At 48.7% G+C, this 16,594-nt stretch overlaps 1 protein-coding gene across 1 annotated transcript; it reads left to right on the top strand.

The window, feature by feature from the left end:
* Positions 1–758: 758 nt before the first annotated feature.
* Positions 759–15,640, top strand: LOC310853165 (crystal protein; the record flags this gene model as incomplete). Its single annotated transcript, XM_083757404.1, has 8 exons — positions 759–1,364; positions 4,058–4,259; positions 6,572–6,705; positions 8,213–8,340; positions 12,694–12,812; positions 13,504–13,644; positions 14,391–14,563; positions 15,188–15,640. 8 exons carry the CDS (start codon positions 759–761, stop codon positions 15,638–15,640), a joined length of 1,956 nt encoding a protein of 651 aa, XP_083613530.1.
* Between the last annotated feature and the right edge of the window lie 954 nt (positions 15,641–16,594).

The raw sequence follows: 16,594 nt of genomic DNA, 5'->3' as shown, positions 1-16,594 counted from the left end.
ACAGGGTCCACATTGTTCAATTCATCAAAACATCTAAAGACATACAAACATTTAGAGACATACAAATAGACATTTCTATGTAGCTAAATTCTATGTAGCTAAATTCATCATAGTAACAGTATTAACAGTAGTAACATCAAGTAACAGTAGCCTACACATTTTGGCTCTGAGATGTAGTGAAGTAGAAGTATTGGAAAAGGGAAATACTCAAGTAAAGCACAAATACCTAAAAATTGAAAGTACTTAGTTAATCCTTTACACCACTGGCGTCAAGTAACTCAAATCTTCCTTTTTGGGCCTTGGTGTTCACTGTAGCGTGCGTGTGTTATTGATGTGTATGGCTCTGGGGCTGGGCAGGGCGAACGGAACAGTGCGTGACCCTGCACAGCCACAGACCACAGTATGTGTATAGAGAGACAGCCTTCATCATTTCATTAAGCAAAGGACAGACGGTTTGTCTTCCATTAGGGGACCCGAGTCACAGGGCCCAGGCGGCCGCTGGACGGGTCTCAGGCCAGCAGGCAGATCACATGGCACACTGGACGGGTTTGTCTTCGTCCAATTTGGCTAAATTGGTGTCACAAGTAACGTCCCACTCCCACGGCTGAGGAGACGAGAGGAGCTGGCCGGATTCAGGCTCAGAGATAGACGGCAGATTTCTCTCTCGACCGCTGGGATATACATTTTCAAAAGAAAAGAATGGTCGGATAATATAATACTACCCCCGAGGACATACAGTATACTACAAGGATCTTAACATGGAGAGTTGTCTGTGTTTGCTCCTGGTGGTGCAGGCGATGCTGGCTTTTGGAGAGATGACATTAAATGACGAGGAGGAGATCGACCCTGTCGGCCTCCTCAGGAGCATCATCTCCCCGGAGGAGATCGACCCTGTCGGCCTCCTCAGGAGCATCATCTCCCCGGAGGAGATCGACCCTGTCGGCCTCCTCAGGAGCATCATCTCCCCGGGCGGGTTCCTGGCCAGAGGCGAGCCGCTGGTGATCGATCGGGACATCATGTCGTTCTCCAAAGAACAGGGCAATGACCCAACGGAGGTCAACTTTTCAACTAAGGATCATTATCAGTATCATAACGGGGGGGAGAAGTCAGAGTCAGACCCAAATCGGATGCCTGCCGATCCCGCTCCAATAGTCATGACCAAGGACGGCTTGATGAGGGGTCTAGTTGACGAGAAGTCGTATATATTCTACGGGATACCTTACGCGGATCCTCCCGTGGGAGCGTACCGCTGGAAGCCCCCCCGGCCGCTCAGCTCGTGGCCCGGGGTGTACGACGCCACCTTCCCCAGAGCAGCGTGCATGCAGGGCTGCAGCGGGCCCATCTCCGATGAGTGCCCTCAGAAGGTAAGGATGGGAAGGACACGTGAATGGTCACTCACTGACACTGTCATACAACATATCTTCATGTTATTATTATTACTCTTATTACTCTTATTATTATTATTATTATTATATATATTTGTATTATATATATTTTTATTTTAAAGCATTCTATACAGGTAAAGTGTGTTCTGTACTTCTGCTATTCCTTTTGCTCGTTGCAACAATTTAATCACATTATGATATTGCTTGTTCAATTAACTCTGTTGTTTACTTTAGCCTATGTGTAGTGCATGTAAAGAGGTGATATATACAAATGAAGATTAATATGAATTGCATTTTTGTGCCTATACTCAAAGCCTATACTTACAAAGGTTCATTCATTCATACATTTGGAGGTGAAGTGGCGAACAGACGACGCCAGCGTCCTCACTTCCCAGTTACCACATTCACACACCAACTCATTGATTAGGTTAGGTTATTATGCTATGATAGCATTACCTGGAGACAACACACACACACACACACACACACACACACAGCGCACGCACACACACACACACACACACACACACACACACACACACACACACACACACACACACACACACACACACACACACACACACACACACACCAAGAAACAAAATGTTTGTACTTTTATTCCCATTATGAAACCAGGAAAGCATCTGTGTCATTTTAGATTGTTTTGCATTGGCTATTCAATAGAAAGCAATGGTTCTGTACACCTACAGCGACAGTGCGTAGAGGAGAGTGACAACCAAGTGCCCGACATCACGAAACAGAAGAAACACCCGCACACTGTCTTCAAATGCAGTGAAAATGTTTAAAATGGTAAATGGTGCATTTATATAGCGCCTTTATCCAAGGATTGTGCATTACATTCACCCATTCACACACACCCATTCACACACCTTTACATATAGATTGTGCATTACATTCACCCATTCACACACCTTTACATAGATTGTGCATTACATTCACCCATTCACACACACATTCACACACCTTTACATAGATTGTGCATTACATTCACCCATTCACACACCGATGCCGGAGGAAACCATGCGAGGCACCAACCTGCACATCAGGAGCAATTTGGGGTTCAGAGTCTTTGCTCAAGGACACTTTGACCCTAACAGGGTTCGAACTGAGAACCTTGAGGTTTCCATCCGGTCACTCTACCGCTGAGCCACCGCCGCCCAGCAACACTTCGGCCTATAGAGCGTCACGGTCCCGCCCCCTTTCATGTCTTTATGTAATATGCATAAAGATAGCCTAATGAAGGCCGTATAGGCCGAAACGTTGCTGTTTCCCTGTTAAACATTTTCACTGCATTTGAAGAGGGCTGTTTCTTCTTTAGCATTGGCTATTCAAAAATAGCAGATAAGCTCCCCCCCCCCCCCCTGTTTTTTCTTTGTCTGATTTGTCCTGTTTGTCTATTCTATGTTCTTGTGTTTTTGCGAACGCAGTGATTGCGAACGCAATGAGCACTAACTATGAGACCCTGCAGATCATGTCTGTGTGTCCGTGTGTCTGTCTGTCCCGCTGTGACACCACCCACCCGCCACCAGAGGGCGCAGCTGTAGCACACACACACACACACACACACACACTAATTGTTGTTATTGCAATTTACGAGCTGCGTTCGCTTCCCGCGTTTGCGCGTCTTACTTGTGGTATGTATTGTATTTTGGTATGTATTGTATCTCTAGATAACGAGATGGTTCATGTCAGGGGACTATTCCCAATAAAGACATTTCAACAACATCGTTGTGCCACGCTTGTAAATCTTCTATTTTATTTTTGAACATCTTTCTGGAGAAAGCGTGAGAAGTACAAATTGTTAGAAGGCATTGGTGGAATCAGCCTCAGGCTGAGTCATTTATTTACACCGGAGTCCTTAAGTTGTTCCGAGTTGAAAAAACAAACGACGCGTGGCGTGCTCTCAGCCTCATGTGTCGTCGTAGCGTGCTCTGCTCTCAGCCTCATGTGTGTGGTCGTGGCGTGCTCTGCTCTCAGCCTCATGTGTGTCGTCGTGGCGTGCTCTGCTCTCAGCCTCATGTGTGTGGTCGTGGCGTGCTCTCAGCCTCATGTGTGTCGTCGTGGCGTGCTCTGCTCTCAGCCTCATGTGTGTCGTCGTGGCGTGCTCTGCTCTCAGCCTCATGTGTGTCGTCGTGGCGTGCTCTGCTCTCAGCCTCATGTGTGTCGTCGTGGCGTGCTCTGCTCTCAGCCTCATGTGTGTCGTCGTGGCGTGCTCTGCTCTCAGCCTCATGTGTGTGGTCGTGGCGTGCTCTGCTCTCAGCCTCATGTGTGTCGTCGTAGCGTGCTCTGCTCTCAGCCTCATGTGTGTCGTCGTGGCGTGCTCTGCTCTCAGCCTCATGTGTGTCGTCGTGGCGTGCTCTGCTCTCAGCCTCATGTGTGTGGTCGTGGCGTGCTCTGCTCTCAGCCTCATGTGTGTCGTCGTAGCGTGCTCTGCTCTCAGCCTCATGTGTGTCGTCGTGGCGTGCTCTGCTCTCAGCCTCATGTGTGTCGTCGTGGCGTGCTCTGCTCTCAGCCTCATGTGTGTCGTCGTGGCGTGCTCTGCTCTCAGCCTCATGTGTGTGGTCGTGGCGTGCTCTGCTCTCAGCCTCATGTGTGTGGTCGTGGCGTGCTCTGCTCTCAGCCTCATGTGTGTGGTCGTTGTTCCCTGAAAGGTGAGCGAGGACTGTCTGTATCTCAACATCTTCGTGCCCCTGGACGTGAACTTCAGCGCCCCGCTGCTGAGGCCGCTGCCCGTGATGGTGTGGATCCACGGGGGAGACTTCATCGTGGGCACGGCCTCCAAGCCGCTGTACGACGGGCGCTTCATCAGCAACTTCACCCACACCCTGATCGTGAGCATGGAGTATCGTCTGGGTGAGAACATGACCCATTTCCACCTGAGGCCCATTTTCGTTTTTAAAAAGGCTTCTAAATGTTTTCTGAAAAACCTCATGTTTCTTTGTCAGCGGTGCTCAACCTTTGTCATGTCAAGGACCCCCAGAATTATCTGTATTTGGCCGCGGACCCCCATCTGAAAATATCTTGTTCCTGGGACCCCTCCCTCCCCCCAGAAGCAATAAAGATTTGAGTTAAAAACTTAAGCTGTGGAAGAATATATATATTCAAAGATTTGCGTCACATTTTCACGATTGCTATGAGCTTGTAGATCTGCTATTTTTCAATAGCTAAAGTATAACATGATGGTTAAAACACCAAAAGGGGTTCCCGTCCCGAATGGGTTTAAGAAGACTGTCATTGTGTCTGTCGTTTCGCCAGACGGGGCTGTAGTGTAATGAGTGGAGGAGGAGGGGAGAGGAGGAGGAGGAGGGGGAGAGGAGGAGGAGGAGGGGGGGAAGGAGGAGGAGGAGGAGGAGGAGGAGGAGGGGGAGGGGGAGAGGAGGAGGAGGAGGGGGAGGAGGGGAAGGAGGAGGGGGAGAGGAGGAGGAGGAGGAGGGGGAGAGGAGGAGGAGGGGAAGGAGGAGGAGGGGAGAGGAGGAGGAGGAGGAGGGGGAGGAGGAGGGGGAGAGGAGGAGGAGGAGGGGGAGGGGAAGGAGGAGGAGGGGAAGGAGGAGGAGGAGGGGGAGGAGGGGGAGGAGGAGGGGGGGGAGGAGGGGAAGGAGGAGGGGGAGAGGAGGAGGAGGAGGGGGAGAGGAGGAGGAGGAGGGGGAGGAGGAGGAGGGGGAGGGGAAGGAGGAGGAGGGGGAGAGGAGGAGGAGGAGGAGGGGGAGGAGGAGGGGGAGAGGAGGAGGAGGAGGGGGAGGGGAAGGAGGAGGAGGGGAAGGAGGAGGAGGAGGGGAGGAGGAGGGGGGGGAGGAGGGGAAGGAGGGGGAGAGGAGGAGGAGGAGGGGGAGGTGGGGAAGGAGGAGGAGGGGGAGAGGAGGAGGAGGAGGGGGAGGAGGGGAAGGAGGAGGAGGGGGAGGAGGGGAAGGAGGAGGAGGGGGAGAGGAGGAGGAGGAGGGGGAGGAGGAGGGGGAGGAGGAGGAGGAGGAGGGGGAGAGGAGGAGGAGGAGGAGGGGGAGAGGAGGAGGAGGAGGGGGAGGGGGAGGAGGAGGAGGAGGAGGGGGAGAGGAGGAGGAGGAGGGGGAGAGGAGGAGTTGGAGGAGGAGAAGGGGGAGGAGGAGGGGGAGGAGGGGAAGGAGGAGGAGGGGGAGGAGGGGAAGGAGGAGGAGGGGGAGAGGAGGAGGAGGAGGGGGAGGAGGAGGGGGAGGAGAGGAGGAGGAGGAGGAGGAGGAGGGGGAGAGGAGGAGGATGAGGGGGAGAGGAGGAGGGGGAGAGGAGGGGAGGAGAGGAGGAGGAGGAGGGGGAGGAGGAGGAGGAGGAGGGGGGAGAGGAGGAGGAGGAGGGGGAGGAGGAGGAGGAGGAGGGGAAGGAGGAGGAGGGGGAGGAGGGGAAGGAGGAGGGGGGAGAGGAGGAGGAGGAGGGGGAGGAGGAGGGGGAGGAGGGGAAGGAGGAGGGGGGGGGGAGAGGAGGAGGAGGAGGGGGAGGAGGAGGGGGAGGAGGGGAAGGAGGAGGAGGGGAAGGAGGAGGAGGGGGAGAGGAGGAGGAGGAGGGGGGGGAGAGGAGGAGTTGGAGGAGGAGAAGGGGGGCTTGGCTATGCCGCTGTGGGACAGGACTGGGTGTGCGACTCGAGCGCCTAACAGGGGTCTCGTGGAAGTCATCAGTGATGCTCATGATGTATGTCATTGTGTGTGTGTGCGTGTGTGTGTGTGTGTGTGCGTGGGTGTGTGTGTGTGTGTGCGTGGGTGTGTGTGTGCGCGTGCGTGCGTTTACTGGCATTACTATACTTGTGCAGGCCAAATGTCTCCACAAATACACTATTATTAAATTGTTGTTTTGTAGAGTCTGACTTCCAGAAATAGATTGTGTGCGTGTGTGTGTGTGTGTGTGTGTGTGTGTGTGTGTGTGTGTGTGTGTGTGTGTGTGTGTGTGTGTGTGTGTGTGTGTGCGTGCGCGCTCATGTACAGTATGTGCTGCAGCTAGAATGTGATCATTGTTCTATGACAAATACCTGAGCATGCATGTCCCCAATGTCATGCGATGGAACGGCTCCCAAAGGACACGCCAAGGACAAAGACAAAGACAAAGACACGTTAACAATATAATATCACGCGTTCAAACATGACTAATGTCCACCTCGTGCTTCACTCACTCATCATGTAAACGACACGTATGTATTATGATTAAAGGTGCATTCGGTTTCCTCGTCTCGGGAAAGGATCCCAAAACCTCGGCTGCAGGGAATTATGGGATATTGGACCAGCAAGCAGCTCTCCTTTGGGTCCAACGGAACATTGCAATGTTTGGAGGTGACCCCAGCAAGGTAATCGCACGCACGCACACACACACACACACACACACACGCACACGCACATGCACACACACACACACGCACACGCACACGCACACGCACACACGCACACACACACACACACACACACACACACACACACACACACACACACACACACACACTCCCTCTTACTACAGCAATACACGTCCCAGCAAGCCAAATGACGTCATGATAACGTTATGACGACGTCCTCCAGTGACTCCGATGACGTCCAGCACTAGGCCAGATCACAGCCCATTATGGGGATGATCTTTACGTCATTTCCAGGACGTCTTCACCAGTTTAAATAATGTAGTTTATTCTGGGCCAGATCTTATGATATGAAATCAGGTGATATTCTGGGCCAGATCTGACTGGTCTTGGTTTGACTTGATCTGGCCCCAATCGAGACGTCACTGATTGGTCCAGGTCTTGAGCGTGCTTGCTGGGATACTGTAATCACTGGCAGTGTTTATGCAGTGCTGCTGTTAATTATACAACTTTAGAAATCTCTATAGAGGCCATTTTTCTCCACGACATGAGAGAAGAATGGCTGTCATGTGAATGTGGTCAAGTCAAGTGTGTTGTTTGCGTACTGTCTACTTTATTACCAATGAGTTATGCAGGTGGGGATGTTTACAATAGTTTAGAATACAAGACTGAAGATCGACACTATAGCAAAGCAGCAATTCCTGCAGATTTATTTTTATGCCAGACGTAAAGCCAGACGTATTCCATATCATCCATTCATCTTCAACCGCTTATCCATAGTCGGGTCGCGGGGGCAACAGCTCCACCAGAGAGCTCCCAGACTTCCCTCTCCAGAGCAACATTAGTGATTTCCTCCTGGGGGGATCCCGAGACGTTCCAAGGCCAGTGAGTTGATGTGTTTCCTCCAACTGCACCTTGGTCTGCCCCGGGGTCTCCTCCCAGTGGGGCGTGCCTCGACGACCTCCCTAGGGAGACGCCCGAGAGGCATCCTAACCAGATGCCCGAACCACCTAAACTGGCTCCTTTCGAAGAACCAGCAACTCTACTCCTAAGTCTCTCTAGTGTGACTGAACTTCTCACCCTATCTCTAAGGGAGATGCCAGCCACGCGTCGAAGAAAACCCATTTCGTATACCATATCACTGTATCTAATTTACTAGCATCCTATGGCCTTACTGTACACACAGGAAGCTGTAACCGTCACTTTACCTTCAAAAGACACAATGACTATTGTGTCACATTTGATATTTATTTCCATCAGAAGATTGTAGTTGTAGAACTAATGACTGGTCTAACCAATGACTATAGTCTAAACCAGGACTAATGACTGGTCTAACCAATGACTAGTCTAACCAATGACTGGTCTAACCAATGACTAGTCTAAATCGAATACTGTCTAAACTAAGTACTGCACCCCTTATATCTTTATTCCGTCGCTGATTGAATTGGATGTAAGTCTGGAAAACAAATTGTTCCTTGTTTTTTTATTTTATAATATTTTCTCCCAGGTAACGATATTTGGGGAGAGTGCCGGGGCCCAGTCTGTGAGCCTCCATTTAATGATCCAGAGCAGCAAACCTCTGTTTAAACAAGCCATCTTCCAGAGCCTTCCTTTCTCCATTCCTCTCAAGACCAGGTGAGGAACACACTTCTTATCAACTGGTTAAGGGGTTTCTTAATCTCAAGGTCGGGCACCGGTGAAGGCCCCTAGAATGTTTCTTAATATTGTCCTTTCTACTTAATCGTAGCTGGTATATGTAGTTACTGTAGGTACAGTTTATTATCATATTAGCCTGAACCCATTCAAAAAACATTCTTTCAATTGCACTTAATTCTCAGGACGTCTGGAGACGTCAATTATTATATGACATGAATTGGGAGGAAATTAACTAATTAATTAGGATTGCTGAAAAGGTAACATCTAAATGTTTGAGAAATGCACATATGATATTTGTATTCAAGCCGTGCAACAGTGTTCAGTCTTCATATTATAGGCTTAGACTACAGATTAGTTAGACTTGGAGCTGACCAGAGGTACGGTGTGTTTGTGTGTCTTTTGTTGCTTAGGCATGATGCCCTGAAGCTTGGTAGATACGGTGTGTTTGTGTGTCTTTAGGCATGATGCCCTGAAGCTTGGTAGATACGGTGTGTTTGTGTGTCTTTAGTTGGTAGATACGGTGTGTTTGTGTGTCTTTAGGCATGATGCCCTGAAGCTTGGTAGATACGGTGTGTTTGTGTGTCTTTAGGCATGATGCCCTGAAGCTCGGTAGATACGGTGTGTTTGTGTGTCTTTAGGCATGATGCCCTGAAGCTTGGTAGATACGGTGTGTTTGTGTGTCTTTAGGCATGATGCCCTGAAGCTTGGTAGATACGGTGTGTTTGTGTGTCTTTAGGCACAATGCCCTGAAGCTTGGTAGATACGGTGTGTTTGTGTGTCTTTAGGCATGATGCCCTGAAGCTTGGTAGATACGGTGTGTTTGTGTGTCTTTAGTTGGTAGATACGGTGTGTTTGTGTGTCTTTAGTTGGTAGATACGGTGTGTTTGTGTGTCTTTAGGCATGATGCCCTGAAGCTTGGTAGATACGGTGTGTTTGTGTGTCTTTAGTTGGTAGATACGGTGTGTTTGTGTGTCTTTAGTTGATAGATACGGTGTGTTTGTGTGTCTTTAGGCATGATGCCCTGAAGCTTGGTAGATACGGTGTGTTTGTGTGTCTTTAGGCATGATGCCCTGAAGCTTGGTAGATACGGTGTGTTTGTGTGTCTTTAGTTGGTAGATACGGTGTGTTTGTGTGTCTTTAGTTGATAGATACGGTGTGTTTGTGTGTCTTTAGGCATGATGCCCTGAAGCTTGGTAGATACGGTGTGTTTGTGTGTCTTTAGTTGGTAGATACGGTGTGTTTGTGTGTCTTTAGTTGGTAGATACGGTGTGTTTGTGAGTCTTTAGTTGGTAGATACGGTGTGTTTGTGTGTCTTTAGTTGGTAGATACGGTGTGTTTGTGTGTCTTTAGGCATGATGCCCTGAAGCTTGGTAGATACGGTGTGTTTGTGTGTCTTTAGTTGGTAGATACGGTGTGTTTGTGTGTCTTTAGGCATGATGCCCTGAAGCTTGGTAGATACGGTGTGTTTGTGTGTCTTTAGTTGGTAGATACGGTGTGTTTGTGTGTCTTTAGGCATGATGCCCTGAAGCTTGGTAGATACGGTGTGTTTGTGTGTCTTTAGTTGGTAGATACGGTGTGTTTGTGTGTCTTTAGGCATGATGCCCTGAAGCTTGGTAGATACAGTGTGTTTGTGTGTTTGTGTGTCTTTAGGCATGATGCCCTGAAGCTTGGTAGATACGTTGTGTTTGTGTGTCTTTAGGCATGATGCCCTGAAGCTTGGTAGATACGGTGTGTTTGTGTGTCTTTAGGCATGATGCCCTGAAGCTTGGTAGATACGGTGTGTTTGTGTGTCTTTAGGCATGATGCCCTGAAGCTCGGTAGATACGGTGTGTTTGTGTGTCTTTAGTTGGTAGATACGGTGTGTTTGTGTGTCTTTAGTTGGTAGATACGGTGTGTTTGTGTGTCTTTAGGCATGATGCCCTGAAGCTTGGTAGATACGGTGTGTTTGTGTGTCTTTAGTTGGTAGATACGGTGTGTTTGTGTGTCTTTAGGCATGATGCCCTGAAGCTTGGTAGATACAGTGTGTTTGTGTGTTTGTGTGTCTTTAGGCATGATGCCCTGAAGCTTGGTAGATACGGTGTGTTTGTGTGTCTTTAGGCATGATGCCCTGAAGCTTGGTAGATACGGTGTGTTTGTGTGTCTTTAGGCATGATGCCCTGAAGCTCGGTAGATACGGTGTGTTTGTGTGTCTTTAGGCATGATGCCCTGAAGCTTGGTAGATACGGTGTGTTTGTGTGTCTTTAGGCACAATGCCCTGAAGCTTGGTAGATACGGTGTGTTTGTGTGTCTTTAGGCATGATGCCCTGAAGCTTGGTAGATACGGTGTGTTTGTGTGTCTTTAGTTGGTAGATACGGTGTGTTTGTGTGTCTTTAGGCATGATGCCCTGAAGCTTGGTAGATACGGTGTGTTTGTGTGTCTTTAGTTGGTAGATACGGTGTGTTTGTGTGTCTTTAGTTGATAGATACGGTGTGTTTGTGTGTCTTTAGGCATGATGCCCTGAAGCTTGGTAGATACGGTGTGTTTGTGTGTCTTTAGGCATGATGCCCTGAAGCTTGGTAGATACGGTGTGTTTGTGTGTCTTTAGGCATGATGCCCTGAAGCTTGGTAGATACGGTGTGTTTGTGTGTCTTTAGTTGGTAGATACGGTGTGTTTGTGTGTCTTTAGTTGGTAGATACGGTGTGTTTGTGTGTCTTTAGTTGGTAGATACGGTGTGTTTGTGTGTCTTTAGTTGGTAGATACGGTGTGTTTGTGTGTCTTTAGGCATGATGCCCTGAAGCTTGGTAGATACGGTGTGTTTGTGTGTCTTTAGGCATGATGCCCTGAAGCTTGGTAGATACGGTGTGTTTGTGTGTCTTTAGTTGGTAGATACGGTGTGTTTGTGTGTCTTTAGTTGGTAGATACGGTGTGTTTGTGTGTCTTTAGTTGGTAGATACGGTGTGTTTGTGTGTCTTTAGTTGGTAGATACGGTGTGTTTGTGTGTCTTTAGTTGGTAGATACGGTGTGTTTGTGTGTCTTTAGGCATGATGCCCTGAAGCTTGGTAGATACGGTGTGTTTGTGTGTCTTTAGTTGGTAGATACGGTGTGTTTGTGTGTCTTTAGGCATGATGCCCTGAAGCTTGGTAGATACAGTGTGTTTGTGTGTTTGTGTGTCTTTAGGCATGATGCCCTGAAGCTTGGTAGATACGGTGTGTTTGTGTGTCTTTAGGCATGATGCCCTGAAGCTTGGTAGATACGGTGTGTTTGTGTGTCTTTAGGCATGATGCCCTGAAGCTTGGTAGATACGGTGTGTTTGTGTGTCTTTAGGCATGATGCCCTGAAGCTCGGTAGATACGGTGTGTTTGTGTGTCTTTAGGCATGATGCCCTGAAGCTCGGTAGATACGGTGTGTTTGTGTGTCTTTAGTTGGTAGATACGGTGTGTTTGTGTGTCTTTAGTTGGTAGATACGGTGTGTTTGTGTGTCTTTAGGCATGATGCCCTGAAGCTTGGTAGATACGGTGTGTTTGTGTGTCTTTAGTTGGTAGATACGGTGTGTTTGTGTGTCTTTAGGCATGATGCCCTGAAGCTTGGTAGATACGGTGTGTTTGTGTGTCTTTAGGCATGATGCCCTGAAGCTTGGTAGATACGGTGTGTTTGTGTGTCTTTAGGCATGATGTCCTGAAGCTTGGTAGATACGCTGTGTTTGTGTGTCTTTAGGCATGATGCCCTGAAGCTTGGTAGATACAGTGTGTTTGTGTGTCTTTAGGCATGATGTCCTGAAGCTCGGTAGATACGGTGTGTTTGTGTGTCTTTAGGCATGATGCCCTGAAGCTTGGTAGATACGGTGTGTTTGTGTGTCTTTAGGCATGATGCCCTGAAGCTTGGTAGATACGCTGTGTTTGTGTGTCTTTAGGCATGATGCCCTGAAGCTTGGTAGATACGGTGTGTTTGTGTGTCTTTAGGCATGATGCCCTGAAGCTCGGTAGATACGGTGTGTTTGTGTGTCTTTAGGCATGATGCCCTGAAGCTTGGTAGATACGGTGTGTTTGTGTGTCTTTAGGCATGATGCCCTGAAGCTTGGTAGATACGGTGTGTTTGTGTGTCTTTAGGCATGATGCCCTGAAGCTTGGTAGATACGGTGTGTTTGTGTGTCTTTAGGCATGATGCCCTGAAGCTTGGTAGATACGCTGTGTTTGTGTGTCTTTAGGCATGATGCCCTGAAGCTTGGTAGATACGGTGTGTTTGTGTGTCTTTAGGCATGATGCCCTGAAGCTTGGTAGATACGGTGTGTTTGTGTGTCTTTAGGCATGATGCCCTGAAGCTTGGTAGATACAGTGTGTTTGTGTGTCTTTAGGCACGATGCCCTGAAGCTCGGTCGGGGTTTTGCCAAACAGGCCAACTGCACCGTGAGTGACATCGTCTGCCTGCTGTCTCTGAGTCCGCAGGCTGTCCTCGCTGCCCAGATAAAGTCAAGTAAGACACCACACCACACCACCCCCTGCCTATAGAAACCTAAAACACTAGTGGGGTCCGGGGACCCCCAGGGGTCCTTGAGGGAGTTCCACGGGGTCCCCAGGTAAATGATAGTTATATTAACTGATTGTAAGAGCGTCGAGCACACACACATGCAATATAATATTTCCTAATAATGATGACTGAACCAGGCTGGGTACACTTCCCCTTCTTGAGATTCAAACTCCCTTTTCAAGTAAATTACAACATTGCAACATGCAATTCTTTCACGGACCACTGGAAACTAAAGGGATCATTTGGGATTTTCTGACACAAGGTGGCATGACATGCCTACCTACTGTAGTAGGTAGGCAAGTATTTATTATCTTTGAATTTTGTTAAGGTGGTTGTAAACCTAAATTAACCAATAAAGAATCAGGCCGGCACCCTGGATGCGTTCCTGTGGGTCTGGAACCCGTAAGGGTCCATTTAGTTTCATTTTACACTCTCAAGAGTTAAAGATCTAATAAGGGTCCATTTGGTTACCAACTCTCCAACATTTAGCCGCATGGGGACCCCCTCAAGGACCACTGGTTGAAAACCACTGGTCTATACATTTCTATACATTACATACAGTTCTAAGTAATAAACTGATTCCAAAGACTCGTCTCACATCCCCCCCCCCCCCCCTCCCTCCTCCCCTGTCTCTCAGGTTCCAAGATCATAAACCCATTCCGGTTCCTGGAGATCTTTGAGACGTGGGGGCCGTACATCGATGGAGAGCTGATTAAAGAGCAGGCTGTCACTGCCTTCCAGAAGGGCCACTGGCAGAAAGAGAAGTCTGTACTCCTTGGTATGGCACGCACGCACAATTTACAATTCAACAGACGCTCTTAACCCAATCTGACCGGGCACCCATTTTGGTGTTGGCATCATGTTATGCTTTAGCTATTGAAAAATAGCAGATCTACAAGCTCATATCGCGCCACCGAGTGGCGCGATACGAGCTTGTAGGTCTGCTATTTTTGAAAAAATCGAAGAACGACTGACATTTTTAGAATCTGATCTCAGGTCAGAATGGGTTAATCAGACCAGTGTGTGTCCAGTGGAAACCTCGTGTGAATCTGATCTCAGGTCAGAATGGGTTAATCCAGAGCGACATACGCACACACGCACGTGTCACACTCTACACCAAATATCGTCGGCGAAGAATTCCAAGCTTGTTTCGTTGTGAGCTTGTAGATCTGCCATTTACTTTCAATGACGGTAGAGTTCAAGTGGTTAAGCCTTTAAAGGGACATTTCACTTTAAAAAAAAACTTTTGGTCATTGTATCGTCTACTCAGGCTTATGTGAACACCGCAGACAGTTTGTAAGTTGCTTGATTCAGTATTTAGATATTTGATATTCATTTTAGCTGCCCCGCCCCTTCCTACAAGGGAAATTAAAACGTCTGGGTTTCCGAGGCTACGAGAACGCTAAATGAAAAAGCATGGCCCCCATACAGTACGTTTTGGAAGGACACGATCAGTCACCAGAAAAAAGGTTGGGTGTTTTCGCTTAATAATCTATCATGGTTAACAATTCTTATCGCTTTCAGGCACGACCTCGGAGGAAGGCGTGATCTTTGTGTACGGCGTCTTCACCAAACCCGTGTCGGCAGTGGAGTGCACCGTGTACACGACGGCCATCTTCAAACAACACGCCCTCCGCGTCCTGCACAAATACCTGCCCATGTACGTGGATGCTGACCGCAGGGACATGCTGGCTCAGGTAAACTAATTCAGAGATTAACCCATTCTGACCTGAGATCAGATTCACACGAGGTTTCCACTGGACACACACTGGTCTGATTAACCCATTCTGACCTGAGATCAGATTCTAAAAATGTCAGTCGTTCTTCGATTTTTCAAAAAATAGCAGACCTACAAGCTCGTATCGCGCCACTCGGTGGCGCGATATGAGCTTGTAGATCTGCTATTTTTCAATAGCTAAAGCACGACATGCTAACACCAAAATGGGTGCCCGTACAGAATGGGTTAAAATAGGGTGCATTTTGCATCCCAAAACGCAGTTTATAGTCAAGGGATGCAATAAAACAACGACCTCTGCATCCACTACTGTACTACCACACTGTGTTTTATTCTAGTTTATTTTGCTATAGCTTTAGTTATAATAATAATTTCTTCTTCTGTTTTCTACATGCATATAACCACATTATAACCATATCAAATCAAATGGGAGTTAAATGCTGCAATTTGTAAAAATGGCAAAATATGACTGGTTGAAGTGGGACTGAAAATGTCCCTGGGACTGATCTAAAAGACCATCCCAGCATCCCGGGACCGAGGGTCTCATATTGAGTGTCTGCTGTACAACCCTCTACTCTTCCCCCAGATCGTCACAGACTACGTCTTCCTGTGTCCGTCCCGCAAGGCGGCGCGCGCGGGCCACGCCATCGGCAGCGCGGTGTGGATGTACGTGTTCGACCACGTGGCGTCGGACCACCGCGTCTGGTCGGGCCTCACCTTCTGCTACCAGCACGCCTGCCACGGCGCCGAGCTGCCCTTCCTGTTCAACAGCGCCTCCGTGGCCAACTTCTCGCTGTCGCAGCCCGAGAAGCTGCTGTCCAACCGCATGCTGTGCTTCTGGGGCGCGTTCGCCCACGCAGGCGACCCCTCGTCGCGCGTCCAGCAGACGGCCTTCTGCAGGCAGCAGCGGGTTCCGGCCTGGCCGCGCTACTCCGACACCAGCAGCTGGTTGGTCATGAACCTGACGGTGCGCTCGCACTCCCAGGTGGGCACCAGGGACCATATCTGCGACTTCTGGGACAAGCTGGGCATCTACTAAGCTCAGTGGTTCCCAAACTTCCCGAACGTCAAGGACCCCCAAATCAACATTTATTAGGCCACGGACCCCCCCACGGACACCCCCCCCCCCCCCCCATTTGAAAACATATGCCAGTGACCCCGATAAAAGGGAGGATTTTTACGGCTCTAGCAGTGATTCCAAAACATAATACCGGTAATTTCATGGACCCCCAGTTTCACACGCATTATGCTACGGACCCCGATTTAATGGCATTTCTATCTCTGGTACCCCAATTTATATTGTAAAACCACTGTTAATTTAACTCAGAGAGTGTACAAATGGAACCAAATACGGGTCCATTTGGTTCCATTTGTACACTCTGAGTTACAGACCCATAAGGGTCCATTTGGTTTCCTAACTATCTCTAATTGAGCTAGGTACCCCTTGGAACTCCCTCAAGTACCCCAAGGGTGTTTGGCCCAGGCGGTGGCGTAACCGTCTGGGCACCCGACTGGTAATCCAGTCGCAGTGTGCCGCGGGTTCGACTCCCGAGCCCGACACAGCCTTTACTGCATGTCTCCCCCCCCCCATCTCTCTCCCGTTTCCTGTCAGCCTACTGTCTGTCCCTTAAAAAAACCCAATAAAAGGCGTAAGCCGCAAAAATATATCTTAAAAAAAGAAAAAGTACCCAAGGGGTCCACGGACCTCACTTTGGGAACCCATGTACTAGAACCAATGTACTAGAACCCATGTACTAGAACCAATGTACTAGAACCAATGTACTAGAACCCATGTACTAGAACCAATGTACTAGAACCCATGTACTAGAACCAATGTACTAGAACCAATGTACTAGAACCCATGTACTAGAACCCATGTACTAGAACCAATGTACTAGAACCAATGTACTAGAACCAATGTACTAGAACCAATGTACTAGAACCAATGTACTAGAACCCATGTACTAGAACCCATGTACTAGAACCCATGTAC

This window comes from Protomyctophum parallelum (assembly GCF_964188405.1).
Source record: "Protomyctophum parallelum genome assembly, chromosome: 22".
Classification (NCBI taxonomy): Eukaryota; Metazoa; Chordata; class Actinopteri; order Myctophiformes; family Myctophidae; genus Protomyctophum; species Protomyctophum parallelum.
This window is presented reverse-complemented; position numbering and strand designations above follow the sequence as displayed.